The sequence below is a fragment of the Podarcis raffonei genome, chromosome 8, assembly GCF_027172205.1.
Source record: "Podarcis raffonei isolate rPodRaf1 chromosome 8, rPodRaf1.pri, whole genome shotgun sequence".
Taxonomy (NCBI): domain Eukaryota; kingdom Metazoa; phylum Chordata; class Lepidosauria; order Squamata; family Lacertidae; genus Podarcis; species Podarcis raffonei.
Genome location: NC_070609.1, coordinates 31876279 through 31902570, shown reverse-complemented (window position 1 = coordinate 31902570; position 26292 = coordinate 31876279). Strand labels below are relative to the sequence as shown.

Here is a 26292-nt window from a genome sequence, read left to right as displayed (position 1 = left end):
CTTCCAGTACACTGACATTAGTTCGCCTGTCTTCCCAAGTGATGTGTACAATTTTTCAAATTGAAGGAATCTTTCAAGGAGTTGGAGATGGCATTTATAAGTGATCCATGTTTCAGAAGTGTATAGTAAAGTTGGTAGTACAATAGCTTTGTAAACAAGCATTTTGGTTTCCCTACAAATCTTCCGGTCCTCAAACACTCTGCATTTAAATCTGGATAAAGCTGCACTCACAGAGTTCAGGTGATGCTGGATTTCGGCATTGATGTTGGCCCTTGTGGAAAGTTATCTGCCCAGGTAGGAAAAGTGATCAACACTTACCAAAGTTACACCATTAAGTTAGACTTGTGGCGCTGCAGAGGTTGTTTTGTGCTTGTTGGTGCAGCACTTTGGTTTTTTGGATATTGAGCGATAGGCCAAGTTTTCCATAAGCTTCTGCAAAGATATTTAGGATTGTTTGGAGGTCATCCTCTGAGTGTTCACACACTACATTCTCACCAGTATACTGAAGCTCTATGACAGAAGTTATGGTAACGTTACTTTTTGCTTTCAGTCTTCTCAGATTAAATAACTTAACATCTGTTCAATATGATTTCTACCTTGATGGGGAGTTTCCCTTCGACAATGTGTAGAATCATGGCGATGAAGATAATAAATGGAGTTGGGGTGATAACACAACCCTGTTTAACGCCTGATTCCATTGTGAATGGTTCACTTTGAGAGCCATTGTTATTTGTGATTGTTGCCATCATGTTATTGTGGTGGAGCTGAAGGATGTTCACAAATTTATCTGGGCAGCTGATTTTCAGAAGGACAGTTCACAGAGCAGTACGATTTACAGTGTTGAAGTCCTTAGTCAGGTCAATAAACACCATATACAGGGGTTGATTTTGCTCTCTGCATTTTTCTTGAAGCTGTTGAGCAGTGAAAATCATATCCACTGTCCCCCTAGAAGATCTAAAACCAATATGGGATTCAGAAAGGGTGTCCTCGGATATAGTTAGGAGACGGTTTGCTAAGATCTTTGCAAGAATTTTGCTGGCCATGGCAAATAAAGAGATTCCTCAATAATTTCTGTAATCGGTTCTATCATGGTTTTTTAAAACGATTGTAAGTTCAATTCCGCCTACTTTGAAGACTCTGACTTTGCTGTTTTTCATTTGGTTAATAGCTGTACACAACCATAGCTGTCAACTTTTCCCTTTTCTTGCAAGGAATCCTATTCGGAATAAGGGAATTTCCCTTTAAAAAAAAGGGAAACGTCGACAGCTATGTACACAACTTTCCCAGATTTGGAGATACCGCAACCTCATTTCTAATTTGTTTTTGCTGGATTTGTGAGAGGACCTCGGTAGCTGCAGGGGAGTTGCGGTTAAGGAGATACTGGTAACGTTCTTTTCAACACAACACAATAGCTTCTTTATTTTTTAGAAGTGTGGTGCTGTCTGTTGAGTGTAGGGAGTTTATACCATAATTTATTGGCCCATAGATGGTCTTTGTGGCTCTAAAGAAGCCCCATGCATCCTGAGTATAGGCTAAGTGCTGGATCTCTTGAGGGTTGTTTTTTTTTTTAATCCGCCAGGTGTTCTTTAGTTCTCCGGTTTTTTTTTTAACCTCAGCCTTAGCGTTGGCATACGTTTTTTCTTAGTGGCACAGTTTATTTCTCTTTGCCAGATCTAAAGGCCTTCCTTTTCTTGTCAATAATGCCTTGGCGTAGTTTTTGCTTCTAGCTTAGCTGGAGAGAAGGCATCAATGCAGGCCTGACTCTGTATCATAACCAGGCCCTCCTTTCTTCTCTTCAAGTTTGCCACAAATTCCACCTGTCTGCAGTTATGGTGGTGTTTATGTCATGTTGGCTTAGTTTCTATGAGGTGTGTGGATTGCAAGCCCACAGAGGAAACTCCATGCTGCCCCGTGGTACGATTCAGTGTTCTGATCTTGCCTCCTTCCAATCAGCCTCCTCCTAGGGACAGGTAATTTTGCTGAGTCTCTGATTTGGGTCTGATTAGATCCCTCGCTCATGCCTGATGCAGAGAGGCAGCAGAATTACCCATACTCAGAGGAGGCTGCCTGTTGCCTCTCTGCATGAATACCTATTTGGGGCTTGCCTCATTCTGGACACATGGCCAGATCAGTGATTCATACTGGTACAGTGGAGCTGGCTCTGAGCACAGGCCAATCTTCCTCTTAGACACATTTTACACAGTGTAAAACAGTCAGTTTGTAAGGGTGGTGTGTGTCTTCCATTTTTAATATTTTAAAACGGTATGCTTCCCTTTTGAGACATTTAGGAGACACTGCTGTAAAAGATGGAGAAACTTACCCAGGGAGAGCCATTCTTCCCTCCCTGAAGCATTTTTGCAAAACAGTTTAAGACCTTCTGTTGGAGTCCAACAGCATCTGCAGAGCCACAGATTCCACCATCCCTCTAGAGGTTGTGCTACTCTTCCACTCTCTGGTGGGATGGGGGTGGCGGCAAAAACAGACTTAATGCAATCTGAGAAGAAATGGACACACCCACACCTGGGAAAATACAAAATGACCATTATTGGATGACGGCATTGTGTGGGTATCCTATTTTAAAAAGCAAGTGAACAAACAAGCAATTCCACACTTTGCATGCTTAGTTTGAAAGTACTTGGAGTAGCTGCAAAAGAATTTTCCTCCTTGCATCGTGAGGCAGGTAAGCACAAAGCATGTCAAACAGCTACCAGACAGTGCTGTGCTGGCTTAAACACTCCCTTCTGCTATGTAGAGTTTCCCCAATCCGGGATTTCCAACCAATGTGTCAGTTAAAGCTTGAAATCCTGTTTCTTCTTGGGGGGTAACTGATCACCTGGCTTGTTTGCTGTTTCTGTGCCAGCCAAACGCCTGCTGGGAGAGAGACAATATCCTGCTGTTCATCCTTTCTGCCCTGTTACCTGCCTTGGCTCCGGAAAAAAATAATGAAATGGTGGTGGATGCCTTGGAAGGGGTTTTCATCCATCCCAGATTAGCTGGCATGTCAAGGTGAAGCAAGCTTAAAGCCAGAGGGAGGGGACCATCTATGTCATCCCCTCTCCCCACCACCACTTGAATGGGGAATGAAAAAGAGCTGCCTAACATTAATATTTATTTGCTTATGTATTATTTATTTATATTAAACATGCTTCCAGACTTTCCATAAAAATGGCCAAGGCAGCTAACACCATTAAAATGACATAAGTAAAATACAGCATAATGACAAGGAGCAAACGCAGCAGATTAAAAAAAACAAAAACCAACCCGAACAGAACAAAAGAGGCTTTTTTTAAAGCCTTCATTATTTCTCTGCATCTCCTGCCTCTGCCCCAACTTCTATAGGCTAGGCAAAAAATTACACCAAACAGCACACTGAGTAACCATAGTTGGAATGTCAACTCCAAAATTAGTCACAAATTGTATAATTACCACTTCTACAGCCTGATCTCTTTTTATAAGGCACTTAGGGCACCATACTTTGGCATTCCCTGGTTTAGGAAGTCATTTACATCAACCCTGTGAGGTAGACTAGGCTGAGACTGGGCCAAATTCATTTTTTGTGCCTAAGTGGTGAGGATTTGAACCTGAGTCTCACCAGTCCGTTCGGAATTTTGATCTTTGCAGGGTAAAATGACTTCCATACTTCTTAAATGGGTGCAGTTGGGGAAGATGACACTCTGCTCCCTTTAAGTGTTTTGACACATAAGCTGTCCTTCCAAAGAGCTCAAAGTATCTGCCAAGGAGGCTCTCTCCCCCGAGGCATTTTAAATCAGGGTACTTCCCAGGTCTTACCCTACCTTCCTTAGCTTCAGATACCCCTTTTGGTATTTAGATCAGGGGTAGCCAATCTTTTTTCCTTCTGAAAGCCACATTCTTGGGCAACCTTCTGGCAGCTGTGTGACAGTGGTGGGCAAGGCCAGGGCAGAAAGCCCTGATATTTGTACACAAAAAAACCCCAGAGGTTTAGCAAAAGGCGTCGCAGATGAAGGACACACATTGCAGCCAGGAGCAATGATGTTATGGGCTTGGCTTAGGAAGAGTACCAAAGGTTGGACATAGAGGGCTGGGGGCTCCTCACCCCTGCTTCTGATGCCCCCCTAGGCTACAGCATGGCCTTCAGTGCCATTAAGCCACTGTTTCCAAACCTGCAGTCCCAGAGGTTTACCTGCAAAAAAATGTGACTCTACTCAAGTACCTATTTGGTCCACTCTGCTGCGGCTTTACTTGTGGCTGATCAGCATTTCCTTTCTTCCCAGGGATTTCAAGGTCAACCTGGTTTCCCAGGACCACCTGTAAGTATTGCACATCTCAAAGGAGTTTTTAGATTCTGGAGCACTGGGTGTGCTGGAACAGCACTGTGAAAAAGCAGGAGACCCACAGCCCTCCCCCCTTCCTCCCTGGGGATTTGGATGAGAGTTTGTGGTTATCTTTAACAGAGCAGAATCCTAAAATAAATCCAATTAAGGGGGGAAGGATCTTTAGTCCTTTTTCAAGAAGGCAATCAAGATGTAAGAAAAACAAAAGCGAAACCAGCCTTTTGTCTGATTATTACAGAGGGATTTTGCTGGGATGATGGGTTTTCAGGAGCAGATGAGAGAAGCTTACAGGCGGTGGCTGGCAGAGGGTCACCACAGAGATCAGAAACATTTCAAATGGTGTGTGAAAACTATCCAAAAACTGCTTTCTCTGCCCCTTTTTGTAAAACAGGAATTGAAGGGCTATATCAGGAATCTTAACATTTGGAAGCTTTAAGCATAGTGGAGGTGTCGGCTCCTTTTCAGAAGCAAGCTATCAAGCAAAAGGCAGGGCGGTCTGCGTGTGCTGCCAATTTAGCATAAGTGCAGAAGAAGCCCTGGAACGTGGCACCGGAATTCAGCTTCCTGAGAATCTCAGTTTATATATTCTTAAAAGCATATTTCTAGTGCTTACGGTTGCAAAAATGCACATGAGCAATGCCTGTTGAAATCTCAGAAGCCAAAAGGGTGGTCGGATAAGATTTTGAGCAGGCAGGGAGGGGCGGGAGGCAGCTCCAGCGCCTTGGCCTCTTCCTCATTATAAATTATGCAATGAAATGGAAATTATGCAAATTTGCTTAATCTGGATAATTTATACATGCTGCAGAATTCAGCTCTTTTTAGTATAGAATTTTAATTTTTTCCTGTTTAGCACAAAACAGCCACTTTGGCCTGACTGCAGCTTTCCTCTCAAATGAAGCTTGTTTATAGACTCCAAAGCCAAATGGCTTCTCAAAACTATCTGTTGCTTTTTGCTTATTAGGGGCCGCCAGGCTTCCCAGGGAAAGCAGGACCACCTGGACCTCCAGGGCCTCCAGCAGAGAAGGTGAGTAGGGGAAATAGTAGTAGTAGTAGTAGTAATAATAATAATAATAATAATAATAATAATAATAATAATTATTTATTTATTTATTCCCCGCCCATCTGGCTGGGTTTCCCCAGCCACTCTAGGTGGCTCCCAGCAAAATATTAAAAATAGAATCAAACATAAAAAAACTTCCCTAAACATGTAAAACATGGCTGCACACCACCCCAGTCTCTGAGCGGTGCGAGATTCCAGGGGTTCCAGGCACTCACCTAGGGTCTGTGTTTACTTTTGGGAATGCGGCACAGTGGAGACTGTGGCGTCTTTATGATAAATGGTTTATTTACACATATATACAACCTGAGTCTATAATAGAGGGGTTCACAGCATCAACACCACAAGTGGGGTCTTGCTTCTCCCACAGCTGCAGCCTTGGATTCAAGCAAAAATCAGGCATGATTCTGACTCTCTGTCTTCCCAGCCTGCTGCTTCCAGATTCTAGCCTTTAGCTCACATAACTCTTAACTCTGGCATTTGTCTTTCTAACTGCCAGCTGCTTCCTTTGTTACCTTAATGCCCCATCCTTAGGGTCATTACCTCACCAGGAAGCTAGCCTGGTTATTCCAGGAATTGAATCCCTGCCAGATCCAGGAATTAAAAGTGTCCTGGCATACATAATATTGAAAGGATGGAAAGAATGAGTCTCACTTTTCCTGTTAATGGCAGGGAATGGGGAAGGACTAGCCAGTGTCAGTGCTTCACCCATGTCCCCTGCCCATTGCTGATACGCATCTGTGTCACCCTTTCTGACCAACCTCCTTTCCTTCCCTGCTGCTTCTTTCCCTTCTCACCTTAAAGACTCACCTTGTAGCAAGGATGGGGAAAGCAGCGGCAGGAGAAAGGTTGTTCTCTCTGCTTCCCTCCCTTTCAGTTACAGCATTGCCAACAACAGCCTCCCACATGGAAGGCAGCTTTTGGGAAACATTGCCCTCCAGGCATCCCTGGAGAACTATACCTCCAGTGTTTGCTGTATCCAGGGACAGTGTGGTTGCGATGCTTTAGGAGTCCCAATAGTGGGAGGGAGAAATGGAGACGTTTTCTGCATTCCTTCACTCCCAGACAAATGTAGGAGAAGGGAAGGAGGGCAGATGGAATCTGGGGGCTCATAGGGATGGGGCAAATTGCAGGAGGGCTAAGAAAGTGAATCAGCTCATCCATTCACCATTTATAACCTTTCCTTGCAAGCATTTGAAAATGCTTGAGTTTTATTTCCCCCCACTGGACAGTAGGAGAAATCACTGAAAGCAAGTAGAAATTGGGGTGAGCCGAGAGGTCGTCATCCATCACTACCTGAGAGTGTGATGTTCCTTCATATGACAAGACAGCCTTTGTGGTTAGAGGGTGACCTGCTGAACCAGGAAGGGGCAGGTTTAGTTGCTTTTCTCAGTCAGTCGCTGTGGGCAAGTCACAGAGTCGTTCCAATGAGAATTGTCTTCAAACCTTACCCTCTACCCATGTTTGTTGACAAAACACTATCCGGGAAGAAGGGGTCATTTGTGCTACATCTTTCAGGAAAGCTCTCTAGCAGCACCAATGATACCTCTAAGGAGAAAATAGCTGTTGAGTTGCCCAGGGAAAGAGATGGGACTGGGAGGAGAAAGAAGTGTAGTCGAAAGGAGCAGATCACCCCTGCTCCCTGGCCTCTGCTGACACCTGCAGCTCATTGCTAGGATAGCACCTGGGAAAAAATTGAATCAATGATTCAAGTCTTGGAGTCATAGAATTGTAGAGTTGGGACTGGAAGGGACCACAAGGGTCATCTGTTCTAACCCCCAGCAGTGCAGGAATTTTTTTCTCAACGTGGGACTCGGATCCACCTGAGATTAAGAGTCTTGTGCTCTACTGACTGAGCTATCCCAGCAGTTACTGGAGAGTAAGCCTTTTGCTCACTTACCTGTTCGCCCTGCTTTTTCCAGGCACAGATGGGGTTTTGCTTTTGAGGTTTGCCCAATAGTTTCCCTTGCGAAAACCCGCTCTATAGCACTCAATCGGAACAAACGTCAATTTGGTTTTCTGTGGATTGCTGTTTGCGCCAACTGAGTGCTAAAAAGCAGGTTTTGGTGGGGAAAGGTCCAGGCAAAAATACCAAAAACAGCGCTCAAACACGTATCTCTAAAGTATGAACATTGCTTGGAGAGAGTGGAGGAAAGGTGAATAAGCCCTCTAGAGTTTAAGGGAGGTGGATATTGGCTGAAATGTGCAGCTTGAAACTGGTATGGAAAGAATGACTGCCTGAAATATCTTGTTCAGGTAAGACACAGCGAGCTCAAACAGGTCTTGGCTTCTGGGCACTTCTGCAATCCTCTGGCACCAATTTGTGGGAACACCTGTGAATCATTTGCTACAATACATCCCATATACCAACCTAGCACCCTCCAGATGGTTTGTATGGCAACTGCCATGCTGTGCTGAGGGGAGCTGGAGTCCAACAACATCAAGAGGGTACCAAAGCCTTTAGCACTGACAGCTGTGCTTCATATGCCTACCAGGTATCAGCTGCCATGCCCAGGTGGTCTCCACATGCTCTTTCAACCTCCCCCGATCCAAATTATCCCCCCACCCACTTGAATTCCCCAAGGAAAAGGTAGTTAACAGGAGGAATGCAAAGGAATCATGAATGCATCTGTCACGCCCAGCTCCCTTTTGCCTCTATTTTGGTTTCTTCTCCATGCACGGCAGTCATAGCAATGTAATCATTTGGTGTTGTGTGGGTTTTTACAGGGTAGCGAGGGGATGCGTGGCTCTCCTGGCATGGCGGGCCCACCAGGGCCTCCAGGACCCCCTGGAATTCAAGTAAGTATGCTGGTTGCTCAGCAGTTTACAGATCCTGAACATGGATATGAGACAACTAGGCTAGATTAGCCATGATACTAGGTACTCTGCAGGGGGGGGGAAAGACACAGCTCCACAATGAAGCCTCTGTTATGGTAGTTATTTAGGTGATGCAAGCCAACCTCATCCTGCACTTTAAATTTCTTAAACTCTCTGCTGCTCATGACTGGAGTGTGCTTTTCTGGGCAGATGTGACGCTTCTCGGCTCACATGCACCTGTGATGGATGGAGTGATGGACGCTTCTAACAAGGAGACTTACCGTAATTTTTCCTGGGACACTTCAGACCCTTTTACAGCACACCAATATGCCCTAACATGGTAGTAATCATTGTGTCACTTAAATAATAGCTCAGTTCAGACGTCACAATAAACCATGGCTTGTGCTAGCCATTAGAACCCAAGCCATAGTTTGTTCTGCCAAATATTCAGCAAGCAAACCATGGTTTAGAACTCCTTGTCAGCTTTCATTTTCCACCCTCAACTTTGTATGTTGATAAATTCACTCCTATATCCATGGTGCAACTGCCTCAGAAGCTGGAATGATAGCTGTAACTATGATTTGTTGATTGCACCAAACAAAATTTGCCACAAAATATAGTTTACAAACTAGTTTCAACCCATTGTTTCTCACTTGGCTTGGAAACTATGTATTGTCAGGTCAAACATTACCCCAAAACACAGTTTAGCTTCCTTAGTCGCCATTCAGTGTAACATCTGAAGTGAAACTGAGCCAATGTCTGTGAAGCCCATGTGCATGCTTATAATGCAATATATAAATATAAACTGTTGGCCATGTAATCTTGGTTATCTACATGACAGTGCAAGGAATGAATGCATCTATAACCTGAGTTTATTTCTAGGGTCCACCTGGTTTGGAAGGACTAGATGGGAAGGACGGAAAGCCAGGGCTACGGGTAAGGATGCGAATCCCGCTAGATGGTGGCAACGTCTTCACCTACAACTTATTTTGGACTTTAAAACACACACACACCATCAGTTATATTGTGTCTCAGAATTACTGGTGAGCTCAGCTCTGCCTCTGATCTGACCTTACCCCATTGGGCATTGATTGCTTGGGGATTGCACCGTGAGACCAAAAAAGAGATGAAAAGCATAGCATTCTGCTTGACTCCAGGACTGCATCTGGGATAGCAGCCTAAACCCATCTAGTGGGGCTGGAGGAGTGACGGCTGCTTCCTTTACATGATGTGTAAGGAACTTTATGCTTCAGATAGTGTTAAATCTACCAGTAAAACTCTCAGATTTGCACCAGCATCTGCCCTTTGGTGGTACTAACTTGTCGTTTTCTCTAGGGCGACCCAGGAGCTGCAGGACCTCCAGGAAGGATGGGACCTCCAGTAAGTTGCAGGTCATCTTATGACCATGTTGGACCTATGGAAAGTAGGGAACCTTAGTCCCACTGCTTTCCACTTCAGGGCAGCCTCTTTTCCCACTGAAAGAAGCTGGTATTGACAAGGGCAGTAGGACAATGCCCTTTAAGTAATCTGCACCCGCTGTACTTTCAGCTTGAAATGCAGACATTAGCAGGTGGCAGTACCATTTATCTACATACTGTGCAAAGCTTCACTGGCCAATTTCTGGAGGTCAGGGTGTTGTCGTTAAAGGTGCAAGAGCAAGCTGGGATGGTTGTGCGTTATGTTCTGGTCTGTTGGCAACTATAAAAAGGGGGGGTGGATCCATAGCTGTGGGCCTAGAGCTTAATTGCTCAGCAACTATGAGAGTTACTCTAACACAGCCTTTGCCAACATGGTGCCCTCTAGATGTTTTGGGCTACAGTTCCCATCAGCCCTAGCCAGTGCTGGCTGGGGCCAATGGGAATTGTAGTCCAAAGTATCTAGAAGGGACCAGGTTGGCCAAGGCTGCTTCAGAACCATCAATGAAAACTCTATTTTTTTTCTTTTCTCCTTCTAGGGCTTCAAAGGGAAAACAGGTCACCCCGGTCTCCCAGGACAAAAGGTCAGCGACTGCAAGCATCATTAAGTGATAGGTGCTTTTGAGGAGGGGGGCAGAATTAAAATAAATCAATGCTATCTGTAAGATGGGCCCAGTAAGGAATATGGAGACAATTCCATATAGAAGTGCAAAAAAAGGAATGCTCATCAGACAGGGACTGCCCAAGACAATTTGGCACCTGAAGCAAAGCATAAAAAATGGCATCCTCTCCATGCAAGGACAGAAGGGGTAAGTAAGGAACAAGGGGGGGGGGAATAAAGATCTACATCGGTATCTGCTGCCCCTGTGGATCCTGCTACCTGATGCAGTCATCTTACATTGCCTCATGTGTGGGCTGGCCCTGATCACAGAACATAGTTGTGGGCTAAGAATTCAGTTTCCTGGAACATCAGCTTTCATTTAAAAACAAAACTGCAAGTTTCATGTTATGGTAGCAGCAGTAGGCACTAGAAGACTGGCTAAATAGGATCTCCTGTGCTCAGGGAGCCAGGACTTTAGAGGGAGCCCTGCATGCCTTCTTTCCTCCCACCCTTAATAATTAGCAGAATAAATCATGAAAATTGCAGGGAGGGGGTGAAACTTAGTAATGTGAAGTAAAGCATGCAAATGTACTTGTTTGATCTGTGCAGGCCACAGGATTCTTCTTGCAGAATTTGGGTGACCTATTTTTTCCTAGTACAGAGTAGTCAAACATCAAAGGTGTTCTGAAGCAACAGGCTACGAAATATTTGGGGCAATAGCCCTCCAGTGTTCTGCAGCAGAGTCCCTGCTTTGCATGTAGAAGATCAGAGATACAACCTGCGACTTCTTCAATTGACACATCAGTCACACTAGTGCATTGAGAGGCATGCACAGCAATCATAGCAAGCCCATCCTCCTATGGATCTATGTTCTTGGGGTCCCCAGGACCAGACTGTGCCAGCTTTTTGTGGAATATCCCATATAAACATGATGAATCGTGCATATATTACTTCTTAGGGTGACTGTGGTCCTGCAGGGCCACCTGGGAATCCTGGCCGGACTGGAGCCGAGGTGAGTTATCAGCACGCCACCAGAAGTGTGTTGTTTTTACAGGTCAATGCTCTGGGCACACAACACAAGACTGTACTCTTTTATTCTGGATTCACAGACTGATGGAGTTAGCCACTAAATCCAGCCCACAGCTCTAATGCACAATGGGCTGTTCTATCCCTGTAACACTCATGCTATGCCCCATTGCAGCAGCAGCTGCATGTGTATATAACAGTCACTTTCCTGGGTCAGGAACTTAAGGCAAGGTCATGCAGGTGAAGCTTGGGGCTTTGCAGACAGCAATTCACAATGATAAACAGGCTGGGATTGGCAAGATTGCTAAGGGAGCAGGGCAAACTAAAATATGGGTAAAGTTCCTATCCTCATACTGTGCAGACCTCTTATTTCTCCGATGTAAAGGAGTGGCAGCCATTCCCCCAATGGGGAAAAAGAACTTGGGAACCTTGTTGCTATGGGGATGTTCATTTGCCAGCTCCTCCCTGAACACCTTGTGACATGCAGAGCAGCCTGCAGTGCAAGCAAGAGCAGATGCTTCACAGAAGGGTAGCTTGCAAGAGTGGAAAAAAACAGAGTCACTGGCCAATCTGACCTGGGTATAAGAATGTATATACAACATGCACTTAAAGCCTACTATATGAGCAATCTGAAGATGAGTCATTAGTCTCCACAGAATAGAGTCATGTGTCTGATCTGACTTTCCATGTTATCCTTCAGCTTTCTCTTTCTTACTTTTCCTTCAGGGAGAGCCAGGCCCTATGGGACCTCAAGGCAGACCAGGTCCTCCCGGCCACCTTGTAAGTAAAAATACTTAATTCTCAGCCTTTGCATGATTGTTATTGGGGCTCAGGCTGGGTCTGAGTCACCTGCTAAAATGAGTTCCTGCTTTCCAGAAGATCCATAATGTGTAGATTCATGTGAAACATTATGCAAAAGACCATGCAGCTAGTTAATTTTTCAGTTTGGGTCCTTTCTCACTTTTCAGGATTCCTTAAAAAAAACCAGTAGAACGCTCTGCAGCTGTGCTTTCTGCACAAGCTAATGTGGAAAATAAAAACAGGACCCCTCCCCATAAGAATAGTAGTTGCACTTAGGAAGTATTGTGAATAATCAGAATAATATATTGTAGTTGTATATTCTTACCTCAATGCAGAAGTTAGACATTGCTAAGTCACATTGAAAATGTCAGGGTTCCAGTTACATCTCACCCACGCTTCTCTTTGCCCTGCCACTTTCCACCAGGAAAACTGAATCAGAACCAAATGGCAGTCGGGTTTTTAACAGATTGCTATTCATACCAATTTATCGCTAAAGAGGAGGCTTTTATTTCATCCATTTTTCAGTGGGACTTAGCTGGATCAGGGCCTCTGAGATTTCTGTATGTCAAGTTTGGACAGTGAAAATTTGCTAGAAAGTTGGATCTTGGAAAGCCAAGTGGGATATAAAGCCACACACAAAATAGAATCACCTTTAGGACCAAACTCGATTTGGGAGGCAGCCATGTTCGTTTCTTCACATGGCTGCAACACTTGCATATAGAGCAGGGGTGGATTGATAATGTACACATTAGAAGGGGCATAAAAAAAGGGAGTCACATCCTTCCTTGCCTTATCATACACAGTTACTTTGGGTGCTCTTCTCCCCAAACTGACTCCAATACCACAAGTGAGAAAAGGTGAAAAGTGGAGCACAAGGATGAAAGACAAGAGGAGAGCTTGGCTCCCTTCACCCATGTGCCCCATTTGATATAAATAAAGATCCATCTTCTGCCATGTGAGTGAGACAGCAAGCCTCATCTGGTCCAGAGTCGGTGAGTGATGTGAGAGAGTGAATGAAAAATGTAGCTTTGCAAAAGTGCAATAAAAGAGCACTTAGAATCTCAGCTCTGTTGTTGTTTTAAAATTTTACTGCTGACATAATTATTCCACTCTGCTTTATAGTTGGTTTTGGACGCATTTTTAATTTGGATTTTAGGTAGCATTTCAGATTTTCTGAGCTGCCTTTTGGGTCTTTTTATGAACCAAAAGGCAGGGGTAAAGCACTAATAAATTCCTAAATAAAAAAACCCCTAGTGTGTGTTTCCCCATCAGTTTTCTGTCTGTACTGCATTCCCTGGTTAATCCTGTTATTAAACTTGCTGCGTTTCTCTGCCTCTTCAGGGTCCCCCTGGAAGCCCTGGCCAGCCAGGCCCAGCAGGACTTTCCGCAGTTGTGAGTATCATTCCTGCTACAGTTGGCTCCCTGTTGGCAGCTCCTGCTAGAGAAATGGTCAGCTTCCATTTCACATAAATAAGCAGCCAATGTCATAAAGCCACTATAGAAAGCTATGGTGCAGCAACACTTAGCATACCATGTGCAGTTTGGTCATCATATCTCAAAAATAATATTGCAGAGCTGGAAAGAGGCAACCAAAATGATACTTAAGCGGAAAGGGTATAGTGTTTGGCGGTTTTAGTTTAGAAAAATGGGAACATCATTGAGGTGTATAGAATTATGGAAAAAGTTGGTAGAGAGACATTTTTCTTCCTCTCTCATAATACTAGAACCCAGGGTCACCCCACGAAGCTGAATGTTGGAAGATTGAGGGCACACAAAAGTATGGACTTGTTCACGCAGTGTATAGTTGAATTATAATGAATTGGCTACCACCAGATGTGGTGATGGCCACCAAATTGGATGACTTTAAAGGGGGGGAGGGTGTAGAATGGAGGAGAGTAATATGCCTATGTACCACTATGTACCTCTGACTACCAGTTGCTAGGGAACAAAATGGGAGATAAACTACAGTGAAACTGGAGGTTTTGTGAGAGAAGTTCCATATATACAAAATCTACTGAGAGTCAGCCCACATTGCTCTGAGCACAGACTTGGGGGAGAGTCCTTATTCCAGAGTTGACTGTTGCACCCCATTAGCTATACACTATAAAGGCTTACATCTGGGTAGACATATTGATGCTCTCCAATTCCCATCACCCCTGGCCATTGGCCATGTTGGCTGGGACTGAGTTGGAGCCCAACATCTTCTTTCCTGCATCTTCTTGGCTGCTTCTAGCAGTATCTGATGCCTAAAACCTTCTCTCCCCAGGGGCTGAAGGGTGAGAGGGGATCGCCTGGGGAAAGAGGTCTCAGTGGGATTCCAGGCCAGCCAGGCCCACCGGGTCACCCAGGCCCACCGGTAAGTGTGGCGGGTTGGAATTGGAATGCCTCGAGATCAGTCTGCTGAAAAACTATGCGGCCAATCTTTTGTTTGCATCTTAAGGGCCAGCATGGTCCAGTTCGTAGAATGTTGGGTTTGGACTAGGGGATGCACGTTCAAATCCCAGCGTAGCCATGGTGATGCACAAAGCTCATATGAGAAGAATATGAGATTGTTACAAACCATGATTTATGGGCCTAGATTCAAAATGAAAAGAAAATAACCTTTTGCTTCTCTCTCCCCCCCCCCCCCCCGGTTGATTCCTAGGGCGAGTCAGGCTCAGATGGACAAGTGGGCAAAGAGGTATGGTAATTGTGGTCTCTGCAGTCGTCTTGAAGACCTTGCCTCTTTGGCAGGGGGGGGGGGGCAGTGCCAGAAGAAGCCTGCCCTGAGCATGTCTGTGGGGCAAAGCATGGTGAGTCTTTATCTCCATGATTATTGCTTCCCTTTTCCTTCTTACTAGGGTGCAGCAGGAAAACCAGGCCCTCCTGGACCCTCTGGACCGAAGGTAAGTGTGATGGCTGAGATCTTAGTATTAGTCTCCAATCCCGTGAAAATGCCTCATGGACTTCTTGCCATCTTTTTTCTTCCAGGGTGAACCAGGGTCTGTAGGAGAGAGAGGACACCCTGGTGAGAAAGGCAGAGCTGGGATGCCAGGAGGGCCAGGAAAGAGTGGCGAGATGGGTCCTATTGGGCCACGCGGCCCCTCTGGGGAGAGAGGGCAGCCTGGTCCTCCCGGTCCCTCAGGAAGTCCAGGAAACCCAGGATTGCCTGGGACCATGGTAAGAGATGGGGAGTGTGTGGCGACTGAGGGGTGCAATGGGAGACTGGAATGCCAGGCAAGGTTTCCAAGCAAGGCTTGGTGCTGTCAGCAGGTGAAGTGTTTGGTTATAGGCCTTCTTGTATGCTGTGACCAACTTTAATAAAAAGAGACATAACTGATTAATTACAATGCAATACAAAACCAGATGCTGTACATACAGCAGAAGTCCCAAATCCAGCCCCATACTGGATTCTGATTAATGCAATATAGAGGGGGAAGACCTCACTCAGCCATGACACTTGCTGGGTACTTATGTCACTACTTTCAACCTAGTTCAACTTAAAGAGTTGCTGTGGAATTAAAAAGCTCCTCTGAGCTCCTTAAACAGAAGGGGACAAATGCAAAAAGGGAAAACAAATCAGAAGTATAAAATTCTGCCTAATACTGTGTGCATTGAGAGCAGGTCAAACCCAGGGCCTGTGACTCAGAAGTCACCTTTCTAAATTTCTTAGAGTGTTGGCTGGGGCTAATGGGAGTTGTAGTCCAAAACATCTGGAAGGCACTGGATTGGTGAAGGCTTTATGACCCACCTGATTTGACAGCAAATGAATGACAGTTAAGGGACATGTATCCAATGGAATGGGTTGCCTGAAAAAGGTGCAGAGTAAGGGGAATAAACTATTAATGCTGAAAATTGCTTAGGATATGCCATGGGAAGGTTCTTGGCACAGACTATTTAGAGGACTACAAAAGTAACAGATTCTGCAGGATTAGCGTTTTCTCTGCCGGTGTGTCTCTTTCCTGCTAGGACAGAGAATGACTTCTGCCTTTTCTCCTCCTCATTTTTCTTGCTAGGCGGATGCCATCAATTATGATGAAATCCGGAGGTTCGTCAGACAAGAACTGAACAAAATGTTTGATGGTTAGTAGCAAACATTGCTGGGGTGGTGGCGGCAGCCATATTGAGTGGGGAGAGAGATGCTGCTTTGATAGAGAAAAGAACCATATTCCCAGTAGGCGCCCCAGAAGAAGGTTGTCTTCGACCGCATTCTGTTTGGGCTTTTTAGAATCTTTACAAGAATGGTGTTTGATAAAGAATGATTTCTTGGCACAGCTTTGAGGCTCCACCTCTTCCACCTTTGGCTTCTACTTCACATAAATATCATCTCATGGCTTTGCCATTTGGGGCCATTGAGCAGTCTGGGTGTATCTGTTCCTTCTTTATTGGATAAGTTGGACAGATCTTTTAAGCAGTGGCAGCCGTGCCACAAGATGATGTGGCTGCCTTGGTGGTCAGATTTTTGTGGGGTACTGTGAAGAGCAGTAAAGTGAGAGACCTGAGCAGATTCAAGAATATGCTGCTGGATACATTCTTGTACCTGCCCTGATTTTATGAGCTTCTTTCTCATGGCTCCCGAACAAATAACAAGGATTTAAACTTGTGAATGGACAAAAATAAATCCTTGTATACATATAATTTAGCCTACCATTCCCAGGTTGGGGGAGTGGGAGGTAAAGCCATGGAGGACTGTGACTGAGTGGTAGAGCATCTGCTTTCCATGCAAAGTCCCAAGTTCTGTTAAATCCCTGACATCTCTAGGCAAGCCTGGAAAAGATTCCTATCTGAGAACCTGTAGAGATATTGAGGTACACGGATTAATGATCTGACACAATTTAAGGTGGCTTACTGTATTTCTTTGTCCCTATGATTGCTTCATGGGAGCCAAAGTAGCTTCCATTAAGAACTTAAAAGACCCACAGCCAAGCATCCTTTTCTCCCAGTGGCCAGCCAGCTCTGCCTTTGGGAAGCCTGAGCACAGCACCCTGCCTGCCTGCAGTCCCCAGCAAATGGTATTCAGAGACGTACTGCCTCTGACAGTGGTGGCAGAACACAGTAATTGTAGCTTGCAGCTATTAATAGCCCTATCCTCCGTGGATTCATCATCACGCTTGATATTGTGGATATGTCTTTAAAAGGCTAAAGCTCCTCTCTGCTACTCCTCTCTCAGCATTATATATCATAGTACACATTCTAGAACAGAAGCTTGTTCCATCATTCCCCTAGCTGAGACCCAACCTAGGATTTATTTATTTTTTAGTGGATTTATAAACCACCCTTCAAGGCTCTCAGGGCATTGTACAATTTTAAAATAATAAAACAGATAGGATAAAATTCAATAAAAGGACAATACAAAATCACAGGAGCTGCAGCCATAAAATTCAGTAGTCGGTATAATCCAGCAAAAGTCATAAATACAGAACTTAGATCAGCCATAAAACAGACTGGAATGCCTGAGCAATTTTTTAAAAAGTCTTTTGCTTAGTACCGCATATATATAAATAGTAGTTTTTGCTATTGTGAACAGCTCTGAGCTTCCCAGAAATGTAGCATACAAATATTCAATTAACGAATAAAAACCAGTTTAAGCAAGCTTTAGTTGCATGGCAGATTTCATATATGGGGTGCCACAACTAAGAAGGTCCTCTCCCTAGTTACCATCTGCCTATTTCCCATAAGCTACCCAATAGAAGGCCCCTGTTGTCCCTGCCACTAGCTTGGGATGCTAGAAGAATCCACTGGGCTCAAGTTCCAAAATGAACCCTCCCAGACGAATGTGCACATTGGAATGTTGTTTTGTTTTAGAATCCATTCTTCAACAACCAAAAATGTCACCCAATTTTTGCCTTTAAGTTATGGCATGGTCTGAGGACTGCCTGAAACCCTTTTCCCTGTAGTGTTTGGTTTTTGGTATAGCATTCAGCTGCTTGGAAAGACTAGACAGCAAAGCAGCTTCCGCAAAGCTTGCAAATGAGGCTGGATAAACCTGTAGGACGATGAATACCGCTTCCAAACTTTGTACAGAGGAAAATGTGGTTGCCCTCTTGTACCCATGGTAGTGGCCATCTTTTTTTCCATACAATGTCTCAGTGTGGGGAAAAGATGGCCATGGGTACCTGGGACCAGTCACTCCTTTCTCCATACAAAATTCCTGGGATGGCCAGGGGTTTTTGCAGTTCCTTTTTCAAATGGTGCAGCAGTGGTGCTTCCTAGCTAAGTGGCAGCTGTACAAAAGAAAAAAAAGAAAAGGCTTTTTTAAAAAAGTTTTTCTTTTTTCAAGAGAGTTTTGTGCTGATATTTCCCCAAAATTCTACACATAAATGGGACAGGACAGTCTTTATATTGATTATGTTCAAAACTGATGCAGATTCATTTTTGTTCAAAACTGATGCAGATTCATTCCAGCAAGAGCAAACCATCAGTGCCCAGACTAATGGGCCATCTTTACAACAGCAAAGCAAACACTGCACTCTCTTTATCTCCTCCTGCAGAGCGGATGGCATATTACACCTCCCGGATGCAGTTCCCAGTGGAAGTGGCTGCTCAGCCAGGAAGACCAGGACCCCCTGGTAAAGATGGTATACCTGGACGGCAAGGGGCTCCAGGTCCCCCAGGAATGCCAGGACAGATTGGGAGAGAGGGTCGACAAGGTGTGCCTGGAATGAGAGGTACGCACTTCCATTTCTGTCCCTGATAGTGGCAGGCTCAGAGGGCCTCCTCTTACACCCTGCAAATTAATTTGTTTTTGCTCATTTCAATGACAACCTAAGGATTTGGATTGTGGGATGTTCTAGGTATTCTTGCAGTGAATGATTTATTCCTTCTCCTTGCTATCAATTACATCTACCAAATTTGGCATGAAACTGACCAGTGTTCAGCTATTGAGAAGACACAAGCATTAGCCTTAGCATCAGTTTCAGTATCATAAAAGACCTACGTTAGCAGCAAACTGATGCAATGAGAACAAGGCTCTGTGCTTCTGATACATGGAGACAATTCTGTAGGTGCTGATGGTGGATCAATCACCTTGCAGCTTCTCTTCCTTTTCCTTTCTCTTGGTGCAGGTGAGCCAGGAGCCAAAGGTGAAAAGGGAGACAAAGGGATTGGAATCATGGGAGAGACTGGCCCTCCAGGTCCTCCAGGTACAGGCCTCTTTTTCTTTCTTTTTATTATTATTTTATTTATATTTTGACAAAGTAATAATAATAAATAAAATTAAAATGTGTGTACTTCCCCCCCAAGACCATTCCATTGTAACTATCCAACCTCCCAAAAGGAGGTTTGTGATGGTTTGATCCCTTTCCGTTTTAACAGAACAAATTCTACAAATACCTTCCATATCTCCTCAAAATCATTTCTGCTGCATTTTCCCCATCTTACCTTAACAGCACATTAATTTATCATTAATAGTTATATCCCACACCTCTTTATACCATTCTTCCATTTTATATTCAGTTACCTTGCCCCTTCCACTTCCTAGCTAAAATAACCCATGCAGCTGTCAATAAATTTGTGAGCAAGTCCTTCATAGCCTGTGAACCTTCCACCCCATCATAAATTGATAATAATGCTACCTCTGGACTTTCGGTCAGCTTTAACCCAGTGATTTCTGTTATCTCCTTAAACACCCTTTGCCAATTGTACATATTTACACCCCCACCACTTGTGAACGTAAGTCCCAGGTTCCTGAGGCCTCCTTTTCTTCCTGCACCATAACAGGCATCCTTTTTAAAACAACTTGTTTACTTCATTTGGGTATGTGTATACACACATACACACGCACATCATAAGAGTGAATTAGTTAATACGGAAAGTAAGGGTGAGTTCTTTTTCTGTAACTTTATAGAGATACAAAGGTGACTCCTCCTTAGAGACTGCTGGCCTTCCTCCCCCTCCATGCTCTCACTGCCTGTTCACTTGCCCTCCCCAAGCATGCAAGCAATGATGAATGGAGATAAAAGCCTCACCCTCCACTTGTGGTTGTGCAGATTTGACCCAGAGGGAGAGGGCAAGTGACATGGGGAGTAGCTATAGTAATGAGGAGGTGGGCCTCCTCAGAATGGACTGAAGCTTGCTCAAGCAGTAAGGACTCCGAAGGGGGTGGGGAGGATGTGGGACTTATTCCCAGAAGCTCCTGCCCTCCCAGAAAGTGGAAAGCACAAAACAGTCTGCATAAGCCCCAATGGATGAAGCTTATGAAACGACCCTCTTTCTCAATTCTTCTCTGCAGGGATCCAAGGACCACCAGGGTATGGCAAGATTGGTCTTCCAGGACCTATGGGACAGCAGGGCATCCCAGGTATCCCAGGACCCCCAGGGATTACAGGGCCGCCTGGAAAAACAGGTCACTGCAACCCTTCAGATTGCTTCGGCATGATGCCTCTGGAACAGCCAATGTATCAGCCCAAAAACATGAAGGGGCCTTTAGGCTGAAGCACTAACAGGTTTTCTTCTACAAAGGACTCCATTGGGATTCGCCAAAGTTCTGGTCCTTGTGACTAGTCGTGAATGATTATTTTTTCATTGTTGTTAATATTTTGACTATATATTTTTCGCCAGTGGGGTTCAACCGTTCATAATGATATTTTGTTTTTGTTTTGTTTCAAAGACAACGATCCAAGCATGTGTGGCTGTGTGTATGTTTGCCTCAGTATTCTAAAGGGAAGTTGATTTTGTCATCTGTGTTCAGCAAAATACATTTCAAAATAATGCTTCAGTCTTTCAATTGCTCTGGGCAAATAATGGGTAGATTACTTCCACACCTCTTCTGTTCATTAGGAATGAATTATTAGCCTTTCAACAATATGTGCAGGTGCATATTCCACCAGGAAATTCCAGTAGCTGTGCAAAAAAATGTGGAAGTGCTCCTATTGTTAAGTTCAACAAAACTTGTGTGAATTGGCATCTTTGTCATAAGTTTAGGTTAAAACTTGAAAGAATGTGGAGGGGTGGATATGGAGGGTGGAGTTCTAAAATGGAATTAACATTGAAATTCTGTGTGTGCCTACTCTGTATTAAGCCCCATAAATTGACCAAGACTTGCTCCCAGATGAACATTGGAGCTGAACAATACTGAACCTTAGTTATTCTGTCTGCAGCAAAAAATGGCAGGCACTCCTGCATCTAAAAATAACTGAAAAATCAGTTCTATGTGACACACACACACACACACCATTTTGTGTATTATGATGTAATTACATTTTTGTCCAAATGAGCAAAATTCTGGTTTCTTCCATTTCTATTGTACGTAATGTGAAACTTGGCCAGGGGACCTTTTTAATATACTGGAATCAGTGACTTTTCTTTAATGTTACTGGAACATCAGTTGTTTACTTTTTATAAAATATATTTTTCACTCTAAAAAAAAAAAAAAAGACCAAACAATGCTTATCCAAAGTTAAAGATTTTACTGACTGCTGGAATCTCTGGGCATTACAATTGGGACATTTTAGAGTCAGATGAGAAACTGCGGTCAAACATCACTTTTGCTCCCCCTTAAAATAAACACACCACACCCCTTCATGGTAACCAGCTCTTTCATGCAATGGCATACTGGGGAAATGTGGATTTTTTAAAAAATTTGCTCAAAAATCCCCCCCCTCCCAAAAATCCTCTTGTTCTTATATGCCTTCAGACCTCAAATTACTTTATTTTGGAAATAAGAATTGGCTACCAAGCAAGCTGTTTGTGTTGCTATGTAGCTTCTGTCAGCTATTCCTAGACTTAAAACTAACTAGGTTAGAGTAATTGTGAGCATCTCATTGCAATAGAGGTTTACATGAAATATGCCCCTTAACGGTCTTGGTAGAGGAGAGTCAGTAGCGGAGTCTTTCCTCAGCTGAAGAACCTTTCCTAATGGTTAGCCATTCTATTTAAATAAATGATGCCTTGTTTCCTAATTGGTATTTGGCTCACTTTCATTTCAACCCTTTGGCTCACATGCTGTGTTTAAACCTAGCAGATTACAACACACTTTTATGCCGTTCCGTGAACAATGTCCATTTACCAAATGGACTCTGCAGCAGGAAACAGCCAGAGAACGGCAAGAATTCTTGTTTGACAACCTGCTTTGGTCCTTTTGTTAGAAAACAAGGGTTGTGATTAGAAATAATGGTTGCAATTACAAAATCTTGGCTCCAAACATGAAAATATGGTGGTTAAGTAAGGCTACACTAGCTCAATCACACAAGGGAGGGTTTTCTCCTGTTCTTTTTTCTGAACAATCTAAAACTTAGTTTGACAATTTACACACAAATCTTTTGTCTCTTTAATTAGAGGGAGACCACTTTCACCAAATCTAGATGAATCTGAAATCATACTCTGATACTCCATGATATATGAAATTGCAATAACCTTGTTCTTGAATGAAATGGATTCATTTCACAATAATCTTTAGGCTAGACTACTGAAATTGCATTGTGTGTGCAAGTATCTTGGACAGTCTGGGAAATCAGCTTCTGTCTTCTGCATAAAAGACAGGATGTTGATCTTCACTCATAAAAGCCTAAAAGTTTTTGCCCCTAAATACTTAAGAAGCTGCCATTATATAGCCCATTGCAAACAGCATAGCCTCTTGAAGTAAGAATCAGTGCATTTAACAAATTTAAATCACATCCTCTCCAAAAACTTATAGTAGCTCATGATCTAATGTGTACCATTGGATATTGGACTTGGAGCCACAACTGCAGGATCAGTATTCTTACTGAAACACATAATTGAATTAACATTGCAGTTAAATAAAACAATATTTTTAAAAAGAGAGATAAAATATATAATTAACATCAATGTAATTTATAAAATATAGTTATATATCATAATACAGCTCAATACATCTTATGCAAAACAAGGCAATGAGAATAATAGACACTGGGAGCAAATGACATTATAGCTTCCGAAAAGCTCATCTGAACAAGAAGGCTTAACGTCAAGAAGAATCACTGGGCAAATGTCCCATAGCTTTGGAGCCACCAAAGAGAAAGCAATGTAACTTTTACTGGTCTTGCATCCAGTGCTTTTTTTCTGGGGGTACTCGAGGGTACACAGTACCGGCACCTCCCCCCCAAAACGTTAAAACTGTGGCACTTACTATAACAACTTCATGGTGAGTACTGGCACCTTTTTTTCCCTTTTCTTTTTAAAAAAGCACTGCTTACATCACTTAAACATAAAGCTTTGAGCAGGGAATCCATTCAAGATCCTAAAAAAAGCAGCAAGGGGTGTGCCTAGGGATTTCTGGTCACCTGAAAGATGCATGAATAGACCCTTGAGACGCCCTTAAATCTTCCTTTGAACCCTTCTCATTGCCCCCTGCATCAAAGTCATTTGCCTTGACTGTTTGTCAGCATTGATGTGACCCCATTGCCCGCTCCCCAAAGAGCCTGTGCATTAGTATACAAGGGCACCATTACAAGGGCACCATTACATCTATCTTCTTCCATATGTTACCATGATTGCTCAGAATACAAGCCTTAATATACATCTGAGGACTATTTCTCAATATTAAAATAATAAGCTATTCTGGAACATGATGACTGGGGAGTCAGGTTGGAATTCAGCTTACATGTGCCATGAGAACCATTCCCCACTGCAACCCTGGATCGATGCTGCTGGAGGATAGGCAATTTATTTGTCTGACAGAACTGGCACAGAAATCTGCACACTTTCCAAATACACAGGAAGACAGCTTTTAATTTTAGTTTGTTTCATTATTGTACCAGAGTGCCAATGACAGGCGCTCAGAAAGCAGCAGATACAAGATCAGAGCATTTCAGGAAATTGAGTTTCATTTAAAAAGTAAACAAAATAGAAATATGACTTTTATGATGAAGGCTGTCCAGAGAAGGAAAGGAAAGAGAGAAGGGTGAGAAGTGATTCCACCAAGAGCCTTTTAACTATGCATTCAGGTGAATGGAAGTTGAAAGGGGGTAGGACACACATGCCCATGTTCGTTGGGTGCCAGGATTGGATATTCACACTCCCATCCCAAACAGTGGAAAGGTGCAAAGAACTTCGCTCTGTATAGTAGTGATTCAGGTAGGAGTCATTTTTCCATTGGCAGAGAAGCATACCAACACCATTTCAGGTGCCTGTCCTTCTCTGCTCTTTTAAATATGGCAGTTATTTTGTGTTATGCAACACACCCCACAACAACCAATTTGTGACCGGCACCCACAGCACTTTCTCAAAATTCCAGATGTGCCCACTGTCCCAAAAATGTTGGAAAGGCATGGACTCTGGTTGGGTTGGGAGATTAAGATAACAGAATCATAGAATTGTAGAGTTGGAAGAGACCCAAGGGTCATCTATTCCACCATCCCATGGAATGCAGAAATCTCAACTAAAGAATTCATGACGGAAGGCTGAACAGGCAAACTTGATTGCTTTATATTGCTTGGGGGGGGGGGGACAACTCACACATCCTCCAATTCATGTTAACCTCAAACCAGGCTTCACATTTTTAAGTTCGGACATATTGAAGCCCCAAAGCACGGATGGCTTAAGACTTTTTATTGCCTTTAGGCAGATGTGTCGCTTTCTCCCCCCAAATGATGCAACATCAGCTTTCCAAGCACAGAAGTAACTACTTTTCAGTGGGATATGGCTTCTTATGAAAATAATCTGCAAGAAACTGTTTTTTCATGTCTTTTAAGCTCTGTTGGAATGGCTATGGATTTAATGCTAAAACATGAATGTTCTCAATGGAGGGTTGACCTTCAGACTGATGATCATTCTTTTGTCTTTTGGAAGGCACAAAATTCAGCCCCTTTTCTGGAACTCAGGCTGTGCCACCGTTTCTTAGCATCAGGATAAATCTAAAAAGAAAGTAAAAAGAGACTTCTCATTATTTATTTATTTATTTATTTATTTATTTATTTATTTTATTTATGAATGTCTTCCTCTGGAAGTGAGAGTGCAGCTGGGATTCCAGGTTAAGGCTATACAGTATTAATCATGGCAAGACCCATTTCTAGAACCACCTGCAGTTCAGTGGTTTGGAGGTATAAAGATGCACACCCAGCTGGGAGCTGTAAAAAGCGAGGCAAATAGAGCATCTTTCTCTGGCATACAGGAGTCATTGAGTTAAGGGTTTTTTGAGGCAGTTACAGCCTTTGATTACAAAGACTCTTGTGATAGGAATTTTATGGTCTTAGATATATGGCAATGTTCATAACCGCACATACATAGTCAACACAGGAAGGCCAACCTGGAACCATTTTGATTCCTAAACTGACCAAATGTTTTCTCTGCAAGGTCAAACTGGAAAAGTCTCTCCATTGTCTCTTTCCTCACAAATCCTGTCTTAAGGACACATTTAAGATATGAATAAGGTGTGAGCCTGTGACCTGGCCCAGGAAATAAGTATTTTACCACTACAAAAGAATGGCCAGGCTCCCCAGGCAATCCAATCAAGTAACTTGCCAGACAGGAGATAAACTGTGACAGGAGAAAAACAACATTTAAATTTCTGTGATGTAGGTGGGATGTATCTGAGGGGTGGTCTTAGGTTACACCCCTTCTGTGATGTATGTGTAATGTTTCTGGGGGTGGTCTTGATCTAGAGGATGGGAATTTCAAAAGTCTTTATAAGGTCTTGCACACCTTGGTTCTGGGTCCTCCTCCTTTCCTGCGAGTGAGGGGAGCACCATGTTGCAACAGATCAATAAAGATCAAGCTTACTAGCTGCTTTGCTTCTCAATATTCTCTGGTTGGCCTCTGTTATTTTCTCCTACCAATAGGGAACCTATGTAAGGACTCTATATGGGCTCTTGGATACCCCATAAGGGAAAAGGGCATATTTTTATTTACAACACTCTCCAAAGGATAGGAAGGTCCTAGAGCAGTGCTACATAAAAGCATATATATATATAATTTTTCTCTAAAAAGTGCACAAGAAATAAAGAAGATTTTTAAAAATAGTTAAAACTACAAATCACCCTTCAGTTAATATGCCTGCTCGAATAAAAAATGATTTATTGTTATATTTTGCTATTACTTCTGTTTGTATAATGCCACGGTGGCTTCTTTGTGTAATTATTTCTGTTTCTGTTGTCGTTGCCACTCTGGCGGCGGCTCTTCGCTACTCAACCGCCCTGAGGTAAAAGCGAGGGAAGCGGAAGCGGCTCTTAGCAACGGTCGGCAACGGCTGAGGGGGCGGGGCTACGAGCTCTTCCCCGCGCACTAGCACTTCCCTCTCCTCCCAGGGAAAAAGAAGGCCCGCTTTTCTTTTTATGGACTTCCTCAGTCACAGGACCCCGCCCACGGTGGGTGACTGACGGGAGCTCG

General features: G+C 43.6%; 1 protein-coding gene and 1 long non-coding RNA gene across 9 annotated transcripts in view; one reads left to right on the top strand and one right to left on the bottom strand.

Annotated features, from left to right (window-relative positions):
- Window positions 1-20720, top strand: part of COL16A1 (collagen type XVI alpha 1 chain) — a 125514-nt gene extending 104794 nt beyond the window's left edge. For all 4 annotated transcript variants that reach the window (XM_053398952.1, XM_053398949.1, XM_053398951.1 and 1 more), the window contains 17 exons: window positions 4254-4289; window positions 5275-5337; window positions 8098-8169; window positions 9070-9123; window positions 9523-9567; window positions 10142-10186; window positions 11162-11215; window positions 11956-12009; window positions 13372-13422; window positions 14297-14386; window positions 14675-14710; window positions 14871-14915; window positions 15001-15189; window positions 16026-16092; window positions 18501-18677; window positions 19074-19151; window positions 20240-20720. In XM_053398952.1, coding sequence (XP_053254927.1) covers window positions 4254-4289; window positions 5275-5337; window positions 8098-8169; window positions 9070-9123; window positions 9523-9567; window positions 10142-10186; window positions 11162-11215; window positions 11956-12009; window positions 13372-13422; window positions 14297-14386; window positions 14675-14710; window positions 14871-14915; window positions 15001-15189; window positions 16026-16092; window positions 18501-18677; window positions 19074-19151; window positions 20240-20442 — 1359 coding nt within the window. In that variant the 3' untranslated portion in view covers window positions 20443-20720. The remainder of the gene's footprint in view (window positions 1-4253; window positions 4290-5274; window positions 5338-8097; window positions 8170-9069; window positions 9124-9522; window positions 9568-10141; window positions 10187-11161; window positions 11216-11955; window positions 12010-13371; window positions 13423-14296; window positions 14387-14674; window positions 14711-14870; window positions 14916-15000; window positions 15190-16025; window positions 16093-18500; window positions 18678-19073; window positions 19152-20239) is intronic.
- On the bottom strand, window positions 14575-26221 carry LOC128418855 (uncharacterized). 5 transcript variants are annotated; one of them, XR_008331770.1, is made up of 5 exons: window positions 26003-26221; window positions 24721-24821; window positions 18947-19063; window positions 15761-15818; window positions 14575-15013 (listed from the first exon to the last, which is right to left on the bottom strand). It is a non-coding gene; the product is annotated as an uncharacterized LOC128418855 (long non-coding RNA). The 5 variants fall into 5 exon arrangements; XR_008331769.1 differs by lacking the exon at window positions 15761-15818; XR_008331772.1 differs by lacking the exon at window positions 18947-19063.
- Between the last annotated feature and the right edge of the window lie 71 nt (window positions 26222-26292).